Raw genomic sequence first — 26,928 nt, forward strand, 5'->3', positions numbered from 1 at the left:
GTGCTGGACTAGAAGGCCTCCAAGGTCCCTTCCAGCTCTATTCTATTCCTAGTCTAGTCTAGTCTAGTCTAGTCTATTTATTGTAATTTTCTTGCTGGGGCTTGGCTTGGTCCAATCCTTGGTTAATCCTATCTCTAGGGAAAGGAGATAGATAGTCCATGGGTTTCAGTGTGTTGTTGTTGTTAGTTGCGAAGTCGTGTCTGACCCATTGTGACCCTATGGACAACGTTCCTCCAGGCCTTCCTGTCCTCTACCATCTTCTGGAGTCCATTTAAGCTCACGCTTACTGCTTCAGTGACTCCATCCAGCCACTTCATTCTCTGTCGTCCCCTTCTTCTTTTGCCCTCAATCTTTCCCAGCATTAGGCTCTTTAGTTCCTCTTCACTTTCTGCCATTAGAGTGGTATCATCTGCATATCTTAGGTTGTTGATATTTCTTCCGGCAATCTTAATTCCAACTTTTGATTCATCTAGCCCTGCCTTTCTCATGATGTGCTCTGCATATAAGTTAAATAGGCAAGGCGACAGTATACAGCCTTGCCGGACTCCTTTCCCAATTTTGAACCAATCAGTGGTTCCGTGTCCAGTTCTCACTGTTGCTTCTTGGCCCGCATATAGGTTTCTCAAGAGACAAATAAGATGGTCTGGTATGCCCATCTCTTTAAGGACTTGCCACAGTTTGTTATGATCCACACAATCAAAGGCTTTAGCATAGTCAATGAAGCAGAAGTAGATGTTTTTCTGGAACTCTCTAGCTTTCTCCATGATCCAGCGTATGTTAGCAATTTGATCTCTAGTTCCTCTTCCTCTTCGAAATCCTGCCTGTACTTCTGGTAGTTCTCGATCCACATACTGCTGGAGTCTAGCTTGTAGGATTTTAAGCATAACTTTACTAGCATGTGAAATGAGTGCAATGGTGCGATAGTTTGAACATTCTTTGGCACTGCTTTTCTTTGGAATTGGAATGTAAACTGATCTTTTCCAATCCTGTGGCCACTGTTGAGTTTTCGAAATTTGCTGGCAAATTGAGTGTAGCACTTTTACTGCATCGTCTTTTAAGATTTTGAATAGCTCAGCTGGAATACTGTCACCTCCACTAGCTTTGTTGTTGCTCAACTTTTCTAAGGCCCACTTCACTTCACATTCTAGGATGTCTGGCTCGTGGTCAGTGACCACCTCATTGTGATTATCAGGGATGTTAAGCTCATTCTTGTATAGTTCTTCTGTGTAATTTTGCCACCTCTTCTTAATCTCTTCAGCCTCTGTTAGGTCCCTGCCATTTTGGTCCTTTATCATGCCCATTTTTGCATGAAACGTTCCTTTCATCTCTCCAATTTTCTTGAAAAGATCTCTGGTCCTCCCTATTCTATTGTTTTCTTCTATTTCTTTGCATTGTTCATTTAAGAAGGCATTCTTATCTCTTCTAGCTATTCTTTGGAATTCTGCATTTAATTGGGCATATCTTTCTTTTTCTCCCTTGCCTTTCGCTTCCCTCCTTTCCTCAGCTATTTGCAAAGCTTCCTCAGACAGCCATTTTGCTTTCTTGCATTTCTTTTTCTTTGGGATAGTTTTGGTTGCTACCTGTTGTACAATGTTGCGAACCTCTGTCCATAGTTCTTCAGGCACTCTGTCTATCAGATCTAATTCCTTAAATCTATTTGTCACCTCTACTGTATATTCAACAGGGATATGATTTAATTCATACCTGACTGGCCTAGCGCTTTTCCCTACTTTCTTTAATTTAAGCCTAAACTTTGCAACGAGAAGCTCATGGTCTGAGCCACAGTCAGCTCCTGGTCTTGTTTTTACTGACTGTATAGAGCTTCTCCATCTTTGGCTGCAGAGCATATAGTCAATCTGATTTCTGTGTTGACCGTCTGGTGATGTCCATGTGTAAAGCCGTCTCTTGGGTTGTTGGAAAAGAGTGTTTGCTATGACCATCGTATTCTCTTGACAAAATTCTATCAGCCTGTGCCCTGCTTCATTTTGTACTCCAAGGCCAAACTTGCCTGTTATTCCGGTTATCCTTTGGCTTCCTACTTTAGCATTCCAATCCCCCATGATGATAAGAACATCATTTTTTGGTGTTAGTTCTATAAGGTGCTGTAGGGCTTCATAGAACCGGTTAATTTCATCCTCTTCAGCACTGGTGGTTGGGGCATAGACTTGGACTACTGTGATATTGAATGGTTTGCCTTGGATTCGAACTGAGATCATTCTGTCATTTTGAGGATTGTATCCCAGTATTGCTTTTCCTACTCTTTTATTGACTATGAAGGCTACTCCATTTCTTCTGAGGGATTCTTGCCCGCAGTAGTATACCTGATGGTCATCTGAATTAAATTCACCCATTCCTGTCCATTTTAGTTCGCTGATACCTAAGATGTCGATGTTTAGTCTTGTCATCTCTTGTTTGACCACGTCCAGCTTTCCTTGATTCATGGATCTTACATTCCAGGTTCCTATGGAGAAAAAATCTTTACAGCATCGTACTTTCCTTTCACCACCAGACACATCCACAGCTGAGCGTCCTTTCGGCTTTGGCCCAGTCGCTTCATTCTTTCTGGCGCTACTAGTACTAGCCCTCTGCTCTTCCCCAGTAGCATATTGGATGCCTTCCGACCTGAGGGGCTCATCTTCCAGCGTCATATCGTTTTGCCTTTTGGAACTGTCCATAGGGTTTTCATGGCAAAGATACTGGAGTGGGTTGCCATTTCCTTCTCCAGTGGATCACATTTTGTCAGAACTCTCTTCAGTGTGTGCCTAAGGGCAATCCTGTCAGTTCTTTATTGTTTACTCAAGGCAGCCACTTGCAGTTTCTTTTTGTTACAATTGTTTTCTTTGGCAGTCTGCCCAGAGCTATTAACTCCATAGGTCGGGGGAGGAGGAGAGAGGAGAGGAGAGAAAAAAACTCTTTGGTGCTTTTTATTTTCGGCTTGGCTTTTCTTATGCAGGGGAAATGGCTGTTTCTTTTGAAGCAGCCTTCTTGAACAGATCTGTGTTTGTGATGGCTGGTTTCTGGGGCTAGGCTTGCTGTCTCTTAAGATTTTCTATTATTCCTTTAGGAAAGATCTGCCTGTTTAATATTTCCCAAAATGTTTCTTTCTCTGGGGGGTAGGTAGGTGCTGACTTCTGACACATTTTTAATTGAATACAATTAATAATTAATAATCAATCACTAGCTATAACTATATCTATCTATCTATCTATATTTAATTATTGATTTTATCATAATCATAATAGTAAAGTTGGAAGGGACCTTGGAGGTCATCTAGTCCAACCCCCTGCTCAGGCAGGAAACCCTATACCATTTCAGACAAATGGCTGTCCAGTCTCTTCTTAAAAACTTCCAGAGTTGGAGCATTCACAGCTTCTGGAGGCAGGTTGTTCCACTGGTTAATTGTTCTAACTGTCAGGAAGTTTCTCCTTAGTTCTAGGTTGCTTCTCTCCCTGATTAGTTTCCATCCGTTGCTTCTTGTCCTGCCTTGGGGCACTTTGGAGAATAGCTTGCTTCCCTCTTCTTTGGGGCAGCCCCTGAGATATTGGAACACTGCTATTTTTGACTTTCGTCTCAAGCCTTAGTTCATTTTGAGCCTTAGCTTCCCTCACTTCATCTTTGCAGGCACGGGCTATTTGCTGATATTCCTAGTCACCCCTAGTCCTTCTCTTCATTAAACTAGACATACCCAATTCCAGCAGCCGTTCCTTATATGTTTTAGCCTCCAGTCCCCTAATCATCTTTGTTGCTCTTCTCTGCACTCTCTCCAGAGTCTCAACATCTTTTTTACATCGTGGTGACCAAAACTGGATGCAGTATTCCAAGTGTGGCCTTACCAAGGCATTGTAAGGTGGTATTAATACTTCACGTGATCTTGATTCTATCCCTCTATTAATGCAGCCTAGCACTGTGTTGGCTTTTTTGGCAGCTGCAGCACACTGCTGGCTCATATTGAAGTGATTGTCCACTAGGACTCCGAGATCCCTCTCACAGTTACTACTATTGAGCAAGGTACCACCTATACTATATCTGTGCATTTGATTTTTCCTGCCTAAATGTAGAAGCTTACTTTTTCACCATTGAATTTCATTTTTTTAGATAGCGCTCAGTGTTCGAGTCTGTCCAGATCCTCCTGTATCTTAAGCCTGTCTTCTGGAGTGTCTTCTGGAGTGTTGGCTATTCCTGCCAGCTTGGTGTCGTCAGCAAATTTGATGAGTTCCCCATCTATCCCCTCGTCCAAATCGTTGATGAAGATGTTGAAGAGCACTGGGCCCAGAACAGAGCCCTGGGTCACCCCACTACACACTTCCTTCCATGTAGATGCAGTTCCATTGAGGACCACATGCTTAGTACGGCCGGTCAGCCAGCTATGAATCCATCTGGTGGTGATGCTGTCTAACCCACATTTTTCTATCTTATCAAGTAGATTTTTCCAATATTACACTGTATATCTTTGAAAAGCAATGTGGTGTCTGGGTTACAATAGTTCCATTTCATACAGGTACATGTTATTACAAATCTCCAATTTATTGTAGCCAATATTTCCTCTCTTTTTTCCTTTAATACATATTGTCTCTTATCTAAATTAATATACTTCTTATTTTATCTATCAATTATTTAATGGTTTCCTTGCATTTGTCAATACTTTCATACATTTTATTTATTTTAACATTTCATCTTTAAGGCATCAATCACCTTATAAATTTTCCCAGCTTTAATTTGCATTAATATTAAAGTTAAACATTTAAAGTTTCTCATTTTCATATTTCTAGGTGACCCCACTTCCCTTTATCACAATTCTCTCCAATCCCTAATATCTATCTCATTTCCATATCAACAGGTTAATAATACAATATAATAATCTTGTTTTCATTATAATTTCCACATACTGTAAATTCAATAACCAAAATTTCTCCCCTTTCAACATTTAACACATCTTTTCTCTTCTCCTTTATGTCTGCTCTCTCATGCTTAGACTTATAATTTTATTTTTATCACTACATCCAAATATATTAGTTACATTATATCACTCCTAACATCAATACATCTTAATCAATTTCATTTAAACAGTTCGATATTTCAATTTAACTGTTGATATTCGCACATCTAAGTTTTTAATTAGCCAATATTTTTATCTGCACATCAAAACAGTCTCTCATAATCCAAGTACAATCCTGTCTATTTAGATATTTTCTGTATCAGGCCTCTTAAATATATCCATTCTTCTTCAATCTTCTTCTGGCTTTTTTCCTTTGCCATATCATCTTCCGTTTCATTGCTTCAGGGTCATCAAAGAGTTCTTGTGTTGTAGTATCATATTGAAGTGACCCTCCAATCTCTATTTTTGAAGGGTTGAGGGGACTGATAGAGATACCAAATCTTCTCATTATTTTCTCCTCTTGGTATAATTGTCCTGGACTATCTTTTTTTCCCCTTCCATCTGTTTCTCATTTTCATCATCAAATTCCTTCTGCTTTATGTAACCCTTTGTCAGGTTTTTCTCCAAATTTTCTCTTGTCTGTGCTTGTTGAGTCGTTAAATCTTCTGTCAGAGTATTTGATTGTTCAATTTGTTCTGTTATGTTCTGTCCCGATAAGTTGTTAGCTATAATCACAATTTGTGTATGCTTATAAAAGACACTTTCTAGTTTTTTCCCCAAAAGCTCTTATTTCATCACCAGCTGCGGAAAGGAACTGATAAGTTTGGCAGGTTATTTTCATCATACCATAAATTTGTTTTTGTATTTCTTCCATGGTGGACTCTCACATCTGGTGTTCAAGTTAGTCTTATCTTGTTTTCTAAAGTCTCTGTCACAAACGTCCTCCGTGGGATGAAATCAGGAACCAACAAGCAGGAATGAGTAACAGAGGCTTTATTCTGCACAAAGAAAAAGTCAGCGCTGGGAGTGAACTGCTCCCAGTGCTTTACATAGACGCCTAAGGACATGACCCTGCCCCCAGCCCACAAACCAGCATCTGGCAATATCCCTTTATAAACCCTCCTCCTCCCCTGCAGTTCCCCCCCAGCAGTGAAATTCCTAGCCGGCTGCCATGTCCCAGGCTGCACTGAACGGTCTCCCTCCTCTGCGCGTCCTGCAAGGCTCCCCTCCCCATACCCAGCAGACCGCCCGAAAAGCAGAAAGAAGAAAGGCAAAGTTCCATTCACTGCTGGCCCGTCTTGAAACGCTGAGAGGCCTCCACAGCCTGCAAAGGCCCCGGCAGATGGGAAGGCTCCGCTGGTGAGCCCTGATCCTCTGAAAGCCCTGGCAGCATCGGTAGGTGGCTCTGCAGTCCCACTAGGATGGGAAGACGTGGGAGGGAGGCTGCAACTGGCCCCGGCCCCCGATGGCAAACTTCGGGGCCTACAGAGGTCCTGCAGCAGCGATGGCGGTGACGGCGGCCGTTCAGGTGGGAGGGAGGCTGCAACCGTCGGCGGCAGTGGCCGTCTCACATGGGAGGGTGCCTGCAACCGGACCCGGCCCCTGCTGGCAAACCTTGGGGCCGACGGAGGGCCTGTGGCAGCGGCGGCAGTGGCGGCTGTTCTGGTGGCTGGGAGATGGTGAGGGAGGCGGCGGGCCGTCGTGAGGCATTTCCCCCCCTCTCCATTGTATGTCGGGCCAACGGGGCTCGACAGGTGGCCCCCTCTACCAGGGCTCCACCTGGAAGACGATGGTTTGGATGAGTAGTCATCCACCCTGGTGGACGGTTCGACTGACCCCCCACCTGGTTTCCAAGGATACTGGTGATGGAATGCTCGGACCAGGCGGGGTGCATAGATGTCCACCTCCCCCACCCAGGATGCCTCTGTGATGGGGTACCCCTTCCACCACATGAGGTATCGCAGCCTTCCTCGTCGAACCCGAGAGTCCAGGATTTCCTGGACCTCATACTGATTGCCGGACACAGGCCCTGGTCCCTCTTCCACTGGCCCATGGAATGTTTCCACAACCGGCTTCAGTAGACTGCTGTGGAACACAGGGTGTATTTTCCCCAGGAATTTGGGTAGCCGGAGCCGTACGGTCACTGGATTAATGACTTGTACAACCCGGAAGGGTCCTAGGAACTTTGGCCCCAGTTCCCTACACAGTACCTGCAGCCGCATATACTTCGTGGAGAGGTACACCAGGTCACCCACCTGGAAGGGCTTCTGGGGCCTCCTCTTTTTGTCTGCTTGTGCTTTGGTGGTCTCTCCGGCCTTTACCAGGGCCTTTTTACTGCACCCCACACATCCCCCACCTGTGTCATCCACTCCATGGGTTGGCAAGGTAAGGGGACCCCTTGGCCATACTCAGGAATGGGAACGAACTCCCTGCCAAGCACCACCCGGAAAGGAGAAAACCTGGTGCTGCTGTGCACCACATTGTTATGCGCCACCTCTGTGAATGCTAACAGGTCCACCCAGTTGGATTGTTGGTACGATACATAGCACCCCAGGTAGTGCTCCACCATAGCGTTCGCCCGTTCTGCTGCCCCGTTGATGCTGGGATGGTACGCTGAACTAAGACCTTGGGACAACCCGATGAATTGGACGAATTCGCTCCAGAAGCGAGCCGTGAACTGCACCCCCCGGTCTGAGATGATTCTTTGGGGTACTCCATGCAGGTGGTATACGTGTGTGATGAACAACCTGGCCAGCCTTTGGGCAGACGGCAGCCCTTTGCAGGGCACGAAGTGCGCCTGCTTGGATAAAAGATCGACCACTGTCCAAATAATGTTGTAGCAATGGCTCTCTGGCAACTTAATGATAAAATCCATCGCAATGTCCTCTCAGGGCCTGGTAGGATCTGCCACTGGTTGTAACAGCCCCAAGGGTTTCCCCATACGGGGCTTTGTGGTGGCACAGACGTGGCACCCCTGGATGTAGCCCTCTATATCCGCTTTCATTCACAGCCACCAAAACTGCCGCCTTGCCAGATGTAGAGTCTTCAGGAACCCGAAGTGTCCTGCCTGTTTTGCATCATGGCATCGTTGAAGCACCCCTTGCCGCATAGTTTGTGGGACATAAAGTTTATCCCAGTACCAGGCTAGGCCGTCCTGCCTCGTCAACAGGTCTGGGTGGTCTCGTAACCAGGGGTTGTCCTGGAGTGCCGTCTGCAACTCTTGTGCCAGATCTCCTATTACAACACGGGATACCGCTCTCACCACAACCTGCTGGTAAGGGGGCAAAAATGCCTTCACCACCTCCTCCCTCTTGCTATTATATTGTGGCAATCTCGAGAGGGTGTCGGCCAGAAAGTTCTTTCCCCCGGCACGTATTTCAGTTGGAAATGGAACCTCCGGAAGTACTGCGTCCATCTCATGTGTTTTGGGGACAGGCGTCTTGGTGTCTGCAGTACTTCCAAGTTTTTGTGGTCTGTCCATACTTCGAACGGTTCCTTCGCCCCTTCCAGGAGGTGTCACCACGTCGCGAACACAGCGAATGCCTCCTTCTCCCAGATTGCCCATACACGTTCAGTGTCTGTTACATTCCTTGACGTGTAGGCGCAGGGTTGCAAGGAGCCGTGACTGTTTCTCTAGAGTAGAACAGTCCTGACTGCAATGTTGCTGGCGTCAACCTGCACCACAAACGGTGTGTCGGGGTCTGGGTGAAGCAGGACAGGCTCCCTCGCAAACAAGGCCTTCAGGGTCTTGAAGGCTTGCTGACACACCGTAGACCATGCCAGTGGCTGACCAGGACGTGGCTTTGTCGCAGCCTGTCGGGTGTGTAGCAGGTCCATAAGGGGAAAGCTATTGCAGCAAAGGATGGGATAAATTGCCAATAGAAATTGGCAAACCCCAAGAAGCTCTGTGGCGCCTGCCACTCCAGAACAGCCTTGATTTTGTTGGGGTCCATCTCCACCCCTGCCCCTGATATCCGGTAGTCCAACTGAATCTGGTGAAACTCGCACTTAGACAATTTCATGAATAACTGGGCTTTTAACAGTTTCTCTAACACCTGTCTCAACAAATTGATGTGTTCCTCCATGGTGGTGGTATAGATGAGGATATCATCTAAATACACAAGCACCCCACGGTACAGGTGTTCATGCAACAACTCGTTGATGAGTTGCATGAATACCATTCAGGTGGGAGGGAGGTTGCAACCAGCGCCGGCCGTCTCACATGAGAGGGTGCCTGCAACCAGCCCTGGCCCCTGCTGGCAAACTTCAGGGCTGACGGAGGGCCTGCGGCAGCAGCAGCAACAGCAGTAGCTGTTCCGGTGGCCGGGAAATGGTGAGGGAGGCGGCGGGCCGTCATGAGGCATTTCCCCCTGTTGTATGTCGGGCCCACGGAGCTCGACTCCCCCTTCTCTCTCTCTCTCTCTCTCTCTCTCTCTCTTTTTTTTTTTTTAAGAGTGTCACCTTACAATTTCAGGTTTAGCCACAGGATGTCCCCCAAGTATTTGGAAAACTCTTTTCTTTTCTTTTAGGGAAAGTACCTGTTAATCTCATTTCAATTGCTTCTTCTGTTTTAAAAGAACAGAGCCGAATTTTCAAATAAGGATAGAAGTAAGTAATAGACAAAAGCTTTTAGTCCACAAGTTTTTATTTAAAGGAATAAAGTTCTAGTTGAGGTCCAATTTTCAATGTTTTTTTTTTAAATCACCCCTGGAGGTTCAGTCGCCACTGATTCTGAAGGGAGGGTTGAAATCCTCCCTCCCTCTCCGCAGGGGGGAAGGTACTTAGCAGCTTATTTAGGTGATAAAAGAAGTTTATTATTTATTTATTATTTATTAATTTAATTTCTATACCGCCCTTCTCCCGAAGGACTCAGGGCGGTGTACAGGGTTATAAAAATACAATAAAAATACAATATACAAAAGTTAAAAATAAGATTAAATAGAACTAGCCCATTACAATAAATAATTACCAATTACAAATTAAAATACCCCAAACCCGTTAGAGCAGGCCGGCTTGTTCAAATAGGTAAGTTTTCAGATCACGGCGGAAAGAGCGAAGGTCAGGAGCCATCCGGAGCTCAACCGGTAATTGATTCCAAAGGGCTGGCGCGCCCACAGAGAATGCTCTCCCCCTGGGGGCCACCAGCCAGCACTCTCTGACTGACGGCACCCTGAGGAGGACCTCTCTGTGGGAGCGCACAGGACGAAGGGAAGTTGACGCCGGCAGCAGGTGCTCTGGTAAGTAATCTGGACCCATGCCATTTAGGGCTTTATAGGTAATCACCAGCACCTTGAATCTCACCCAGAGGGCAACTGGAAGCCAATGCAGCTCGCGGAGTAGAGGTGTTACATGGGAATATCGGGAGACCCCCATCACAACTCGCGCGGCTGCATTCTGCACCAGCTGAAGCCTCCGAGTGGTCCTCAAGGGCAGCCCCATGTACAGAGCATTGCAGTAGTCTATACGAGAGGTCACGAGCGCATGAGTGACTGTACGCAGGGCATCCTGGTCCAGATAGGGTCGCAACTGGCGCACCAGGCGAACCTGGGCAAAAGCCCCCCTGGTCACAGCTCCTATATGATCTTCCAGACTGAGCTGTGAATCCAGGAGGACACCCAAGTTGCGAGCCCTATCTACGGGGGGTAACACCTCAACCCCTGTGGTTAAAGATGGAATAACCTAAATTTCCTGAGATGCCGGCACGTACAACCACTCAGTCTTGTCGGGATTGAGCTGAAGCCTGTTCCTCCCCATCCAGACCCGAACCGCCTCCAGGCAACGGGACATCACATCGAGGGCATCACTGGGGTGGTTTGGGGTGGAGATGAAGAGCTGGGTATCATCAGCATACTGATGATACCCGACCCCAAAACCACGAATGATCTCACCCAGTGGCTTCATATAGATGTTGAACAGGAGAGGCGAGAGGACTGACCCCTGAGGAACTCCACAAACGAGAGGCCTCGAAGCCGACCTCTGCCCTCCTGCCAGCACCGACTGCAAACGTCCCAGGAGGTAGGAGGAGAACCACTGGAGAACAGTGCCCCCCACTCCCAACCCCCTGAGACGCCGCAGTAAGATACCATGGTCGATGGTATCGAAAGCCGCTGAGAGGTCTAATAGGACTAGGACAGAGGAACAACCCCTGTCCCGAACCCGCCAGAGATCATTCAACAGCGCGACCAATGCCGTCTCTGTGCTGTACCCGGGCCTAAAGCCCGATTGGTACGGGTCCAGATAATCAGCTTCCTCCAGGAACAGAGGGAGCTGATGCGCCACCATGCTCTCAACAACCTTCGCAAGAAAGCGAAGGTTGGAGACCGGACGATAGTTGTTCAAAATAGCCGGGTCCAGGGCAGGCTTCTTGAGGAGGGGCCTCACCACCCCTTCAAGGCGGCGAGAAAGCTACCCTCACTCAAAGAAGCAGTTATCACTGCCTGGAGCCAGCCTCGTGTCCCCTCCCGAGCCGCATAAACCAGCCAGGAGGGGCACAGGTCCAATAAACACGTGGTGGAGCTCAGCCTCCCCATGATTCTGTCCACATCTTCCGGAGTCACAGGGTCGAACTCTTCCCAGATAACATCACCAAGACCGCTCGCGTCACCTCCGTCAGACTCTGCCCAGTCAGAGTCCAGACCGGTCTGAATCCGAGTGATTTTTTCCGACAGATGTTGGCTAAACTCCTCGGCACGACCCTGCAAGGGCTCCTCCCTCACCTCCTGATTGAGGAGGGAGCGGGTCACCCTAAACAGGGCGGCCGGGCGATTATCTGCGGACACGATGAGGGTAGCAAAGTAGTTAGACCTTGCCGCCCTCATCGCCGCGAGATAAGACCTCGTAGAGGACCTTAGTCGCAATCGGTCGGATTCAGACCGGCTGGATCTCCAACAGCTCTCTAGGCCCCGTCTCCGACGCTTCATCTCCCGCAGCTCCGCAGAAAACCATGGAGCCCACTGGGATCTGCGCCGGGTCAGGGGCCGCATGGGTACAACGCGGTCGAGTGCTTCCTTGGCTGCCTTTTCCCAGGCTTCCACCAAGGCATCGGCCGTGCTGTGAGCGAAGGCGGCTGGCGGGGACCCGAGTGCCACCTGGAACCGCTCAGGGTCCATTAAGCGCCTGGGGCAGAACCATCTTATTGGTTCCGTAACCCCGCAGCGGGGAGTCGCGAAATGGAAGGCCAGCCGCAGGAGATGATGATCGGTTCATGACAGGGGCATAATAATTGGAGAACCCCCACCCAGATCATCTAACCACCGTCCAGATAGAAAAACAAAATCGAGCGTGTGACCCCCCCCATGAGTTGACCCCCCCATTAACTGCTTTAATGTTACCTGGTAGTAAGTGTGGCTTTGGCTGTCTGCAGCCTAGTGACTGGCCGTATTGCTATGGCTGGTCTTTCGTCTGCTGGTTTGAAGGGAATGCGGCTCCCCCGCATTTCTGCAAAAGCCCCTTCTTGCTGGTCGCCCCTCCAGGGCGACTCTTCGGCCCTTTTAGGACCCCCCAGTGATGCGAAACTGGACGTGGAGGATGAGAGCCGTCCTCCAAGCGTCCATAACGGCAGTGTTGGCAAACCGGAAGCCCACTAGCTATAACTTTTTCTTATCTTAAATATTTTTTTGTTAACTGGTCTGACAAATTAATAACTAATATCTGAGAAAGAATACAGATTTCAATGGATAAACCTAAAATGAAAAGAATTAAAAACTTTTACCTGACATAGATATTGTAGAGTTTGAAGGTATGGAAGACAACAGAATTAAGATTACCAAAATGGGAATAACAGTAAAGGTAAAAGTTTCCCCTGTCCAGTCATGTCTGACTCTAGGGGGTGGTGCTCATCTCCGTTTCTTAGTCGAGGGAGCCAGCATTGTCCAAAGATATTTCCGTGGTCATGTGATATAGTTTAAGGCAAAAATGGGTGCAATAGACTTAACAGAGGTTCAATGCATCTATTTTACACCTTGGTTTAAATAAACATACCTGCACCCCCATATACATACAAAGGTATACAGCCCAAAAGCAATAATTTTGCATCAGATTTTGGCTCTCCAATCCTGCAGGATACGAGCACTGCAAAAGTGGGGCTACATGTCATCTGCAAGTTGCTCATGGGTTACTTCCTCTTTTCAAGCCTTACAGCGAATTGTTGTCTTATTCTTTTTGCAGAAGTCCAGGAGGAGAATTGGGAGCTAAAAAGAAGAAAAAGAAGCAGAAAAGAAAAAAGGAAAAAACAAATTCCAGACATACCAAATCAGACTCTGCTTCTGACTCGCAGGAGATTAAAATTCAGCAACCTTCAAAAGTGAGAGCTTTGCATTTATTTTCACATCACTATTTTACTCTTGTTATTAGTGACCACATAAATCTTTTTTAATTAAATCAGATTTATAAATTGACCTAATTCATACATTCAAATTGATAATTGGAATCAAATCATTTTGAAAGTTCAAATTGAATCATTTATTTGCATTGGCTAAATGCAATATTTTTAACAAATCAGATCAGACTCAATGCACATAAATGTAGTTTTGTAACTTTTTTTCCCTACAAAATTTGTTTTAGAATTTTTTTCAAAGAAGAAGAGACTTTCAAGAAAATTCTGTGATTGATAGTTGTGTTCTTACATATATTTACTTGTCAGGCACCCAATGGCTGTAAATGTCACACCATTATTTCTCCAGTGATTGTAGCCTCACTGTTTTTAATGACAATGATGATGATGGACCACCTGGTTAGCTGCTGTAAGAAGATAGCTCAGACTGACTACAGACAATAGCATGACAAAGTACCAACAAAGGTATATTGGTAGATCTGCAAGAAATACCATTTGCCTGCAAGCAAGAACTGGTGGGAGCATAAAATAGAGAAAGTAATAGAAAATGAAGAAGCAAAAGTGTTGTGGGACTTTAGACTTCAAACAAACAGGTACGTCTGCATCACACCCAAGTCTTAACAATTGTCAATAAGAAAGACAAAAAAGTGTGGATTGTGAATGTTGCATTACCCGGAGAGAGCAGAAGAGAAGAAAAAGAAGTGGAGAAGATAACAAAATACAAATACCTGCAAATAGAAATAGAATGACTGTGGCAAAAGAAGGCAAAGGTAGTACCAATAGTCATAGGTACCTTGGGTGCAATCCTAAAACAACTGGAGCACCACTTGAACACCATCAGCATGACAAATTCACCATCAGTTAATAGCAAAAGGCAGCTTTACTCAGAACAGCTTACATCCTGTGACGATATCTGTTACACCATCAAACATCCACATCGGCCTATCCCAGGTCCTTGAGAAAGTCTTGATAGGTGGCTAAAAATGCCAAATCTAGTCTGACTGTGATGATCAATAATAATAATAATAATAATAATAATAATAATAATAATAATAATAATAATAATAATAATAATAATAATAATAATATAATCCCCCAGTGAGGTACTACCTTGATGTGGTTGTGGGGCTTGTGTGATCTGAGGAAGATCAGAGCTATACCAGAGGTTCAACCATACTGGACAGGTCTCATCAGGGTAGTCAGACAAAGAGTGTCTCTCCCATAAAAAATATGGTGAGACATAAATTTCAGAAAGCCATACCGGCTCGGATGTCGCCCAGGTTAACAAGATCCGCGCTAGATGTTGGAGTTCCTGGATATCTGGTGAAAAATGGGCTACAGGATTCAGGACTGTTGGCTGAGCAACCAGGGCCAGCAGCTGCAGAACTACTGGAAGAAAAGGAGTTTACCCGTCGCAAATACACAGTGATTGAAAACAAAGAAATAATGATCTGTTATTACAGATCAAGTCCAACAAGAAGAGGATATCTGAAACAAATGCACCAGTTCTGGAAAGAACAACATCCAGAATCAGAAATAACAGAACAGAGCCTAGCAGATCAATGTCAATTTATAATACAAAATAAAGTATTCACAGAAGCAAAATTGGAAGAACTGGAAAGGTTTACCCAGGGCAAACATTTCAAAGCCTTGCCAGAAGTAACTCAGAATGTAGAGGCAAGCCAGGGGGAGTTGGCAGTAGAGAAATCCAGCACAGATATACAACTGTTTTCATTTGGAAACCAGGCACCTCTTCCACAGGAAGAACAAAGCCCTCTAACTAAAGAAAGAAAAGAATTGAAACAAAGAATAACTGAGCATCTAGAACAGCACAAAAACAACAGAATAAGGCTGCCTGCATTGAAGCTTGTTGCAAAGAAACAGCTAGCACAAGCATTAAAAGATGCAGATACTGCAATATCAAGTATAAGCACCAATTCACTGCAAGAAACGAACCAACTAATGTACAGCACAGCTGCAGTTATAACTGAATACCTGGGATGCAAAATCAACAAAGAAGAAAAACAAACAAACAGTGCACCACAAAAATGGAAGGTTAGACTAGAAAATAAGATCAGCAAGTTAAGATCACATGCAAGCAAGCTAGAACAGATGAAAGAAAAGAAGCTGAAGAACAAGAAGGCCAAAGAATACCTAATCAAGAAATACCACTTGGAAACAAGGAAGATCAAGGAAGCACTGGAAATAATAAAGCAGCAAATAACAGCTATAGCCAGGAAAATCAGTAGATACGAAGCTCGAATTGCAAATTATAGGCAGAACCTCCAATTTCAATCCAATCAGAAACGTTTCTACCAACCCATCAATGGAGAAACTGCAATGAATCAGTCAGTACCTGACAAGGAAGAAGCAGTGCAGTTTTGGAAGCAGATATGGGATAACCCAAAGAAACACAACAAGGATGCGGCTTGGTTAAAAGAGGTGGATGCAAATAAAACAGAAGTTGAAATGAAAGAACTAGTAATAAAAACAAAAATGCTAGAAAAAAGAGCAAGGAAGATCAAAAATTGGTCAGCACCAGGTGAAGATGAACTGCATGGGTTTTGGTTGAAACATCTAACTGTTATATACCCACTCATTGCCAAGCAGTTCAACAATATACTACAAGGAGGAGAAATTGAAAAGTGGCTAACAACTGGGAAAACCTACCTTATAATGAAAGATCCAGCAAAAGGGGCAGCACCAGGCAACTACAGGCCAATTACCAGCTTACCAACAACTTTCAAATTGCTAACTGGTGTGGTAGCTGATGCAGTACAACAGCATCTAGTTGAAAACAATATCTTTCCACCCAAGCAGAAAGGAAACTGCCCCAATAGCAGAGGAACAAAAGATCAACTCCTAATAGACAAAAGGATCTTGGAAAACTGCAAGAAAAGGAAGACCAACCTGAATGTGGCATGGATTGACTACAAAAAGGCATTTGACTCTCTGCCACATGACTGGATAATCAAGTGCCTAGAAATAACAGGAGTCAGTAGAAACATCAGAAAATTTGTGCAAAGATCGATGGCACAATGGAAGACACAGTTGCAGGTCAGTGGAGAAAGACTGGGAGAGGTTAATATCAAGAGAGGAATATTTCAAGGAGATTCATTATCACCACTACTATTTGTTATTGCACTGTTTCCTCTGTCAACAATACTGAATAACTCAGGACATGGCTCTCAAACATCAAAAACATCTGCCAGACTATCCCACCTCCTTTACATGGATGATCTGAAGCTGTATGGAAAAACATCATCTGAAATAGAATCGCTGCTGAACACTGTCCGTATATATAGCCAAGATATTGCAATGAAGTTTGGCTTGGACAAATGTGCCACACTTACTCTCAAACAAGGAAAAATAGTGAAAACTGAAGGAATCAAGATGCCCCACAAAAATAACATTAAGAGTCTGGATGAGGAAGATTACTACAAATACTTGGGTATCCTTCAAGCTGACAACATCAAGCACACTGAAGTCAAGAAAAAGATTAGAGGTGAATACATCAAGAGAGTGAAGAAGATCTTAAAGTCCAAACTCAATGGAGGAAATACCATGAAGGCAATCAGCGCCTGGGCAATTCCAGTCATTAGATACACAGCTGGAATAGTGGACTGGACTCAAGCAGAATTAAAAGCAATGGATAGGAAGACCAGAAAAACAATGACAGTGAATCATGCCCTTCATCCACGCAGTGACATTGACAGACTCTATCTACCAAGGCAAATAGGTGGGCATGGAATGTTGCAAATACATCAGATGGTTGAAGAAGAAAAAATGGCTTTGGAAGTATATCTGAAGGACAATGATGAAGATGCACTGAAATTAGTATATCAAGAAGGCTTACTGACTACTGGAGAGACCAAACTGGCCTATAAGAAAGACCAAATGAAGAACAGAATAGAGGCATGGGAAGAAAAAGCACTACATGGCCAGTAGATTAAAAAAATTGCTGGGAAAGCAGATAATAACAAGACCTGGCAATGGCTAACAGCAGGAAAGTTGAAGAAAGAGACCGAGGGACTAATTCTGGCTGCACAAGACCAAGCCTTAAGGACAAATGCATACAAAGTAAAAATTGAGAACACAGCAACAGACGGTAAGTGTCGCCTATGCAAAGAAGCTGAAGAAACAGTGGACCACCTGGTAAGCTGCTGCAAGAAGATCGCAAAGACTGACTACAAGGAGCGGCATGACAAAGTAGCAACAATGGTGCATTGGAAGATCTGCAAGAAATATCATTTGCCTGTAAGCAAGAACTGGTGGGATCATAAAATAGAGAAAGTCATAGAAAATGATAAAGTTAAACTGTTCTGGGACTTCAGAATTCAAACAGACAAGCACCTGCAACATAACACCCCGGACTTAACAATTGTCGATTTGTTGTTGTTAGCTGCGAAGTCATGTCCGACCCATCGCGATCCTATGGACCAGCGTTTCCCAACCTTAGGAACTTGAAGATGCGTGGACTTCAACTCCCATAATTCCCCAGCCAGCTATGCTGGCTGGGGAATTCTGGGAGTTGAAGTCCACGCATCTTCAAGTTCCTAAGGTTGGGAAACGCTGCTATGGACAACGTTCCTCCAGGCCTTCCTGTCCTCTACCATCTTCTGGAGTCCATTTAAGCTCACGCCTACTGCTTCAGTGATTCCATCCAGCCACCTCATTCTCTGTCGTCCCCTTCTTCTATTGCCCTCGATCTTTCCCAGCATGAGGCTCTTCTCCAGTGAGTCCTTCCTTCTCATTAGGTGGCCAAAGTATTTGAGTTTTAGCTTCAGGATCTGTCCTTCTAAAGAGCAGTCAGGGTTGATCTCCTCTAGGACTGACCGGTTTGATCGCCTTGCAGTCCAAGGGACTCGCAGGAGACTTCTCCAGCACCATAGCTCAAAGGCCTCAATTCTTTGGCGCTCGGCCTTTCTTATGGTCCAACTTTCACTGCCATACATTGCAACTGGGAAGACCATAGCCTTGACTATACGCACTTTTGTTGACAGGGTGATGTCTCTGCTTTTTAGTGTGCTGTCTAGATTTGCCATGGCTTTCCTCCCAAGGAGCAAGCGTCTTTTAATTTCTTGACTACAGTCCCCATCTGCAGTGATCATGGAGCCCAGGAAAATAAAATCTGTCACTACCTCCATTTCTTCCCCATCTATTTGCCAGGAATTGAGAGGGCTGGATGCCATGATCTTGGTTTTCCTAATGTTGTTTCAACCCAAGTTTTGCACTCTCCTTCTTCATCCGCAACAAGAGGCTCTTTAGTTCTTTTTCACTTTCTGCCATTAGAGTGGCATCATCTGCATATCTTAGGTTGTTGATATTTTTTCCGGCAATCTTAATTCCAACTTTTGATTCATCTAGCCCTGCTTTTCTCATGATGTGCTCTGCATATAAGTTAAATAGGCAGGGCGACAGTATACAGCCTTGCCGAACTCCTTTCCTAATTTTGAACCAATCAGTGCTTCCGTGTCCAGTTCTCACTGTTGCTTCTAGGCCCAAATATAGGTTTCTCAAGAGACAAATAAGATGGTCTGGTACACCCATCTCTTTAAGAACTTGCCACAGTTTGTTATGATCCACACAATCAAAGGCTTTAGCATAGTCAATGAAGCAGAAGTAGAGGTTTTTCTGGAACTCTCTAGCTTTCTCCATGATCCACCGTATGTTGGCAATTTGATCTCTAGTTCCTCTGCCTCTTCGAAATCCTGCCTGTACTTCTGGTAGTTCTCGATCCACATACTGCTGGAGTCTAGCTTGTAGGATTTTAAGCATAACTTTACTACAGGTGAAACTCGAAAAATTAGAATATCGTGCAAAAGTTCATTTATTTCAGTAATGCAACTTAAAAAGGGGAACTAATATATGAGATAGACTCATTACATGCAAAGCAAGATAGTTCAAGCCGTGATTTGTCATAATTGTGATGATTATGGCATACAGCTCATGAAAACCCCAAATCCACAATCTCAGAAAATTAGAATATTACATGCAATCAATAAAACAAGGAATGTACATAGAACAATATCGGACCTCTGAAAAGTATAAGCATGCATATGTACTCAGTACTTGGTTTAGGACCCTTTTGCAGCAATTACTGCCTCAATGCGGCATGGCATGGAAGCTATCAGCCTGTGGCACTGCTGAGGTGTTATGGAAGACCAGGATGCTTCAATAGTGGCCTTCAGCTCTTCTGCATTGTTCGGTCTCATGTCTCTCATCTTTCTCTTGGCAATGCCCCATAGATTCTCTATGGGGTTCAGGTCAGGCAAGTTTGCTGGCCAATCAAGCACAGTAATCCCACGGTCATTGAACCAGGTTTTGGTGCTTTTGGCAGTGTGGGCAGGTGCCAGGTCCTGCTGGAAAATGAAGTCAGCATCCCCATAAAGCTCGTCTGCGGAAGGAAGCATGAAGTGCTTGTCTGTTTGTTTGTACCTTGAGGGAGGGGGAACAGAACATCAGTAATGCAACTTAAAAGGGGAAACTAATATATGAGATAGACTCATTACATGCAAAGCAAGATAGTTCAAGCCATGATTTATCATAATTGTGATAATTATGGCGTACAGCTCATGAAAACCCCAAATCCACAATCTCAGTAAATTAGAATATTACATGCAATCAATAAAACAAGGAGTGTACATAGAACAATATCGGACCTCTGAAAAGTATAAGCATGCATATGTACTCAGTACTTGGTTTGGGCCCCTTTTGCAGCAATTACTGCCCCAATGCGGTGTGGCATCTTTCTCATCTTTCTCTTGGCAATGCCCGATAGATTCTCTATGAGGTTCAGGTCAGGCGAGTTTGCTGGCCAATCAAGCACAGTAATCCCACGGTCATTGAACCAGGTTTTGGTGCTTTTGGCAGTGTGGGCAGGTGCCAAGTCCTGCTGGAAAATGAAGTCAGCATCCCCATAAAGCTCGTCTGCGGAAGGAAGCATGAAGTGCTCCAAAATCTCCTGGTAGACGGCTGCTTTGACCCTGGACTTAATGAAGCACAGTGGACCAACACCTGCAGATGACATGGCTCCCCAAATCAACACAGACTGTGGAAACTTCACACTGGACTTCAAGCATCTTGCAGTGTGTGCCTCTCCATTCTTCCTTCAGACTCTGGGTCCTTGGTTTCTGTTCTGTACCAGCCTGCTACTGGCCCTGCAAAAAAGGCAGGGACAACCCCTTTTACAAGAAGGCAAGAGGCTGGAACTAAGCCTGCCAAATTTATTGACACAAAAGCAAACAGAACAAGACACGAACCATGAAACGAGCTATTCAAGCGGTTGCCTTCAGCAAACCAGCCCTCCCACGCATTCCCCTTTTATACAGTTCAGGGCGTGGCTTCTCTCTGCCTCCTTCCGAGGTGCCCCATTGCCTTCCTCTGTTTACTCCTGATTGACTGCCTCCTGCGTCGGGCGTCCTTGAACAGGGCCAGCTGTGGGTCATCTTCATCCACGCTGTCAGGCTCACACAGCTGGGTCTGCGTCGTGACCAGGTGGGAGGGGCCTGGCTGAGGGCTCTGTGGAGCCTCAATATTATTCTCAGCAAGCTCTTCAACACCCCCCTCCTCCTCCTCTGAGTCGTCCGACCCAACTGCCGAACCCACAGGCTGACCCTGAATCACAACACTATCCCGCACCGCAGGGCCCTTCCCCCGGGTCTGCCGATCCGGATGCGGTCGGGATGGAAATTGTTCATGAAAAGCGGTCACCAGCGCAGGGGCATGAATGGCGGTCGCGTCTTCCCAGGTGAAGTCCTCTGGTCCATAAACTTTCCATTCAATCAGGTACTGGAAACGACCTTTCAGCCAACGGGAGTCCCTGATTCTGGCGACCTCGTACTCGGGGGATGCTGTCTCCATCACGAGGTCCTGATGGGGGAGGTTCCACTCGGCGGAGTGGACAGGCCGGTTGCTCGGGGACCAACAGAGACTGATGAAAGACTGGGTGCACACGCAGGGAATGTGGCAGAGTTAAGCGATAGGCGACCGGATTGATGACAGCCTCGACTGGGAACGGTCCTAAATATCGGTGATCTAACTTTCTCACCGGCCGTGTTGACGGTAGGTTCCTGGTGGACAACCAGACCCGATCTCCCACCGATAGTGGAGGCGTATCCCGTCTTGACCGATCAGCAAACCTTTTGTAATCGGCCTTGGCCTTCTCTAACTGACGTCGCACCAATCGATGGATCGCCTGTAACTCTGCCATGAAGTTGTTCGCTGCCGGCTCCGGTGAGTCCACGGGAGAAAGGGGGAAAAACCGGGGGTGATATCCCACATTGGCCAAGAACGGTGTCATCTGTGTGGAGGTGTGCTGCGAATTGTTAAATGCAAACTCAGCTATGGCCAGATAGTCCACCCAATTGTTTTGCTGCAGATTAACGTAGCAGCGCAGATATTGTTCCAGGATACCGATGACCTTCTCGGTTCCCCCGTCAGTTTGAGGATGATGCACGGACGAGAGGCAAATCTTGATATCCAACGCATGCATCAACTCCTGCCAGAAGCAGGCTGTAAACTGGGCCCCCCTATCAGAGACGACTCTATCAGGGAGGCCGTGCAGCCGAAACACCTGCTGAATGAACATACGACTAGTGGCGTGGGCTGACGGTAAGCCGCGACAGGGGATGAAGTGCGCCATCTTGGTCAGCATGTCCACCACCACATACACTGTCGTAAAACCAGAGGATGGGGGTAAATCCTTCAGAAAGTCCATGGACACAGCCCCCAGGGTCTTTTGGGTGTCGGCAAGGGCAGCAGTAATCCAGGTGGGGCCCCTGTCGCTGACTTGGCCTGCCTGCATGGGATGCAGGAAGTGACATAGGACTGGACGTCGTGTCGGACTCGGGGCCACCAGAAGGTACGGGAGACCAGGTTCAGGGTCTTGAACAGGCCAAAATGCCCCATCGCCGGGTTATCGTGACACTGGCTGAGGATGAGTACCCTGAGTGGCCCTCCCGGAACGTAGAGCCAGTCATGATAATACAAGAGTCCATCCGTGACCGTCCAAGGAGAATCTGGCCCCACCTCCTCCTTCCGCTGAGCCACCCACACCTCCTGCTGCTGTGCCTCCCGGATCCGAGCCCGTATATCAACCGGCTCCCGCACCGCAGCAACAAACTCGATGGGGATCACTGTCCTGGGCAAAAGCTTGCCTTCCACTTGGGAATATTCGGGCTTCCTGGACAGAGCATCCGCTCTTTGATTGTGCCCGCTAGGTATGTACCGAACTCGGAAGTCGAACCTCGCAAAGAGACCACCAAATCTGGCGTTGGTTCAAATTCCGAGCAGTCTGCAGGCTTTCCAAATTCTTATGGTCTTTCCGGACCTCGATTTGATGCCACGCTCCCTCCAGATGATGCCTCCAGGCTTCGAACGCCACTTTGATGGCCAGCAGCTCCTTCTCTCAGATTGTATAATTGCGCTCCGAAGGGTTCAGTTTTCGTGAATGGTACACGCAAGGGAAGAGGGTACCGCTGGGCGTCGTTGCCTCAAGTAACACCGCCCCAATGGCAATGTCGGAGGCGTCCGCCTCCACGACAAACGGCCGTTGCGGGTCAGTATGCTTCAAGATGGGCTCCTTCATGAAGGCTTCCTTCAAAGTCTGGAAAGCCCGTTGTTCTGGAGCGTTCCACTGGAACCGAGTCTTCTTCTGCAGGAGCCGGGTGAGGGGGGCTGTCAAGGCAGCAAACCCAGGGATGAAAGTTCGGTAATAGTTGGCGAACCCAAGAAGTCGCTGAACATCCTTCACGCGACGCGGGGGTTGCCAACTTTGCAAAGACTCAACCTTACTCGGCTCCATGGCGATGCCCTCAGGAGAAATGCGGTGAACCAGGAAATCGATGGTCACCCGGTAGAACTGGCACTTCTCCAACTTGGCAAACAGCCGATGTTCTCGGAGTCGCTGCAGGACCTGATGGAGATGCTGATGGTGCACCTCACGCGACGGGGAGTAATCAGGATGTCGTCCAAGTAGATCACGACAAACTGATCCAACAAATCCCGGAAAATGGCGTTCATGAAATGCTGAAAAACAGCGGGGGCGTTGGTCAGGCCAAACGGCATCACCGTGTACTCAAAATGTCCATAACGAGTACCAAACGCCGTCTTCCACTCATCACCCGGCCGAACCCTGACGAGGTTGTAAGCTCCACGCAGGTCCAGGTTCGTGAAGATCTTAGCCTCCCGGAGTCAGTCCAAGAGTTCGAGGATGAGGGGCAGCGGGTAACGATTGCGCACCGTGATGGCATTGAGTTTCCTATAATCGCAGCAAAGCCGCAATTCGCCGGACTTCTTTTTGACGAAGAGCACGGGTGCAGACACTGGCGAGGATGAGGGCCGGATGAAACCTCGAGCCAAATTCTTCTCCAGAAAGTCCCGCAATGCAGCCAACTCGAGGTCCGACATGGAGTACAAACGCCCCACTGGGAGAGGCGCATCAGGTTCTAAATCAATGGGGCAGTCATAGGGCCTGTGCAGGGGTAATTGATCCGCCTCTGTCTCGCTGAACACATCAGCAAAGTCGGACAGTTTGGGAGGCAAGGAAACCCCTGGGGAACCCTCCACCTGGCCGGCACAGATATGGCGGGAGTGGTCCACACACTGCAAGCTTGGGTAAGTGACCAAGTTCTGTGACCAATAGATCTGTTGGTCATGCACCCGGAGCCACGCCAGTCCCAAGACCACAGGGAAATGCAGATCTGAGGTGATATAGAACTGGATGGCCTCCACATGGGAACTGATGGCCATACATAATGGTTGCGTGGCGGCCGTAATTTGCCCAGACAGGAGCACTCGACCATCGATAGTCTCCACTAACATGGGCGGTTCCACGGGGCACTGGGGAACAGCCCATTTGGCCACAAATGCTGAGTCCATAAAATTTGTAGTGGCCCCAGAGTCAATTAAGGCATGGACTGGAATCCCCTCTGGCTTGCCAGGAAGGATCAGACGTGCCTCCAATATCAGATGCCGTGGAGGTCCACAGGGAGCATCGGAAAGACGTCGCTCTGTGTTGTTGTGGGACGCCCGATCTATCACACCGTCTAGATCGGGCTCGGGGCGTTTCCCGACAGAAAAGTAGGGGACTTTCTCGGGGCAGACTCGGTCACTGATGCCCGCTGTCGCTTCTTTGGGCAAAAAGCAGCCAAATGTCCAGGGTCCCCGCAGTAAAAACACAACCCCCCCCGATCGTCGTCTGTTCATTTCAGTCACCGATAGACGAGACCTGGCGGCACCCAGCTCCATTGGCTCCTCCCTTTGAACTGGGGGCTCACGCACAACAGGGGCTGCAGGGGTCTGTGGGGTGGCACGGTGACTCCTTCGCTGCTGCAACCGAGCATCGATCCGCAGGCAGAGATGGATCAACCCATTCAGGTCTGAGGGAATATCCACACGGGCCAGCTCATCCAACATCTCCTCCGACAATCCATCCTGGAAGGCATCCACGAGCCCAGCCTCATTCCAGGCGGAATCCTGGCTAAGCAGCCGAAAATCGCTGATATAGCCCTGTAGGGGGCGTTGACCCTGCCTCAGAGCTTTCAGGCGTCGAGTAGCAGTCTGCGTCTTTATGGGGTCCTCATACATCAGACGCATATGATCACAAAACCCCACAAAGTTGTCCAACAATGGACTAGGTTGAGCCAGCCGAGGCGTGCCCCAACGAGCTGCATCACCCGAAAGAAGGCTTAACACAAACCCCACCTTATCCCGGTCAGTGGGGAAATCAGCTGCTCTCACGCTGATAAAGAGCTGGCATTGTCCCAGGAAAGCAGGAAACAGTTCTGGATTGCCAGTAAATTTATCCGGCATCGCAACTTGGCATTTTCTCCTGGGTGGGGGTGATGGTGGGGGTGCAGCATGGACCTGAGCTTGCAGTTGAGCCACCTGAGCTGCCAGCAAAGTGAGTTGCTGGGCGAGCTGGGCATTCTCAGCACATAGCTGCTCCGTAATAATAGTAAGGGGTGGGAGGCTGAAGGCAAACTGTTCTGTACCAGCCTGCTACCGGCCCTGCAGAAAAGGCAGGGACAACCCCTTTTACAAGAAGGCAAGAGGCTGGAACTAAGCCTGCCGAATTTGTTGACACAAAAGCAAACAGAACAAGACACAAACCATGAAACAGGAGCTATTCAAGCGGTTGCCTTCAGCAAACCAGCCCTCCCACGCATTCCCCTTTTATACAGTTCAGGGCGTGGCTTCTCTCTGCCTCCTTCCGAGGTGCCCCATTGCCTTACTCTGTTTACTCCTGATTGACTGCCTCCTGCGTCGGGCGTCCTTGAACAGGGCCAGCTGTGGGTCATCTTCATCCACGCTGTAAGGCTCACACAGCTGGGTCTGCGTCGTGACCAGGTGGGAGGGGCCTGGCTGAGGGCTCTGTGGAGCCTCAATATTATTCTCAGCAAGCTCTTCAACACCCCCCTCCTCCTCCTCTGAGTCGTCCGACCCAACTGCCGAACCCACAGGCTGACCCTGAATCACAACCGTTTCCAAATGAGATGCAAAAGTTGCTCTCATCAGAAAAGAGGACTTTGGACCACTGAGCAACAGACCAGGTCTGTTTTTCTTTAGCCCAGGTAAGAAGCTTCTGACGTTGTTTGTTGTTCAGGAGCGGCTTGACAAGAGGAATACGACATTTGAACCCCATGTCCAGGATCCGTCTGTGTGTGGTGGCTCTTGATGCACTGACTCCAGCCTTAGTCCACTCCTTGTGAAAGTCCCCAACACTTTTGAATGGCCTTTTCCTGACAATCCTCTCCAGGCTGCGGTCATCCCTGCTGCTTGTGCACCTTTTTCTTCCACACTTTTCCCTTCCACATAACTTTCTATTAATGTGCTTTCATACAGCACTTTGGGAACATCCAACTTCTTTTGCAATTACCTTTTGAGGCTTTCCCTCCTTATGGAGGGTGTCAATGATGGTTTTCTGCACAACTGTCAGGTCAGAAATCTTCCCCATGATTGTGATTCCTACTGAACCAGACTGAGAGACCATTTAAAGACTCAGGGACCCTTTGCAGGTGTTATGGCTTAATTAGCTGATTAGAGTGGGACACTTTGAGCCTAGAATATTGCACCTTTTCACAATATTCTAATTTTCTGAGATTGTGGATTTGGGGTTTTCATGAGCTGTACGCCATAATCATCACAATTATGAAAAATCACAGCTTGAACTATCTTGCTTTGCATGTAATGAGTCTATCTCATATATTAGTTCCCCCCTTTTTTATTGAAGAGTTTTAAGATACATTTTTAAAAACATAAACTCCCTCCCTCCCGCTCCCCTCCCCTCCCTTACCCTCCCCCCCCCCGACTTCCCAGAGCTGAATACAGGTTATAAACTTACAAACTTAAGCTAAAATATGCTAACTAAAAAGATACATTAAATTCCATTGCACTTTAACTCCCCTTAAACATAACTAAATTACTAACAAATATTGAACAACTAATAATACATCATATAAAACTAATACTTATTCAAATGCTAAATGAAACTTTTAGTCCCATATTTATTCTGAATATATTCGATCCATCTTCTCCATTCCACAATGTATCTCTGTTGCGATTGTTCTTTCAAATATGCTGAAATCTTTGCCATTTCCGCCAGATTTGAAACTTTCAAAGTCCACTCTTCTATAATAGGCAGTTCCTCCTTCTTCCAATATTGCGCTACTAAAAGTCTTGCTGCCATAATTAAATTCAACATCAATTTAGTATCTAT

At 46.9% G+C, this 26,928-nt stretch overlaps 1 protein-coding gene across 1 annotated transcript in view; it reads left to right on the top strand.

Annotated features, from left to right (window-relative positions):
- Positions 1 to 26,928, top strand: part of LOC308676584 (glycylpeptide N-tetradecanoyltransferase 2-like) — a gene marked incomplete at its 5' end in the record, with an annotated part of 182,241 nt that overhangs the window by 107,635 nt on the left and 47,678 nt on the right. The window contains one exon of the mRNA XM_081342462.1: positions 13,043 to 13,178. Coding sequence (XP_081198588.1) covers positions 13,043 to 13,178 — 136 coding nt within the window. The remainder of the gene's footprint in view (positions 1 to 13,042; positions 13,179 to 26,928) is intronic.

This window comes from Vipera berus, assembly GCF_964194415.1.
Source record: "Vipera berus genome assembly, chromosome: W".
NCBI lineage: Eukaryota > Metazoa > Chordata > Lepidosauria > Squamata > Viperidae > Vipera > Vipera berus.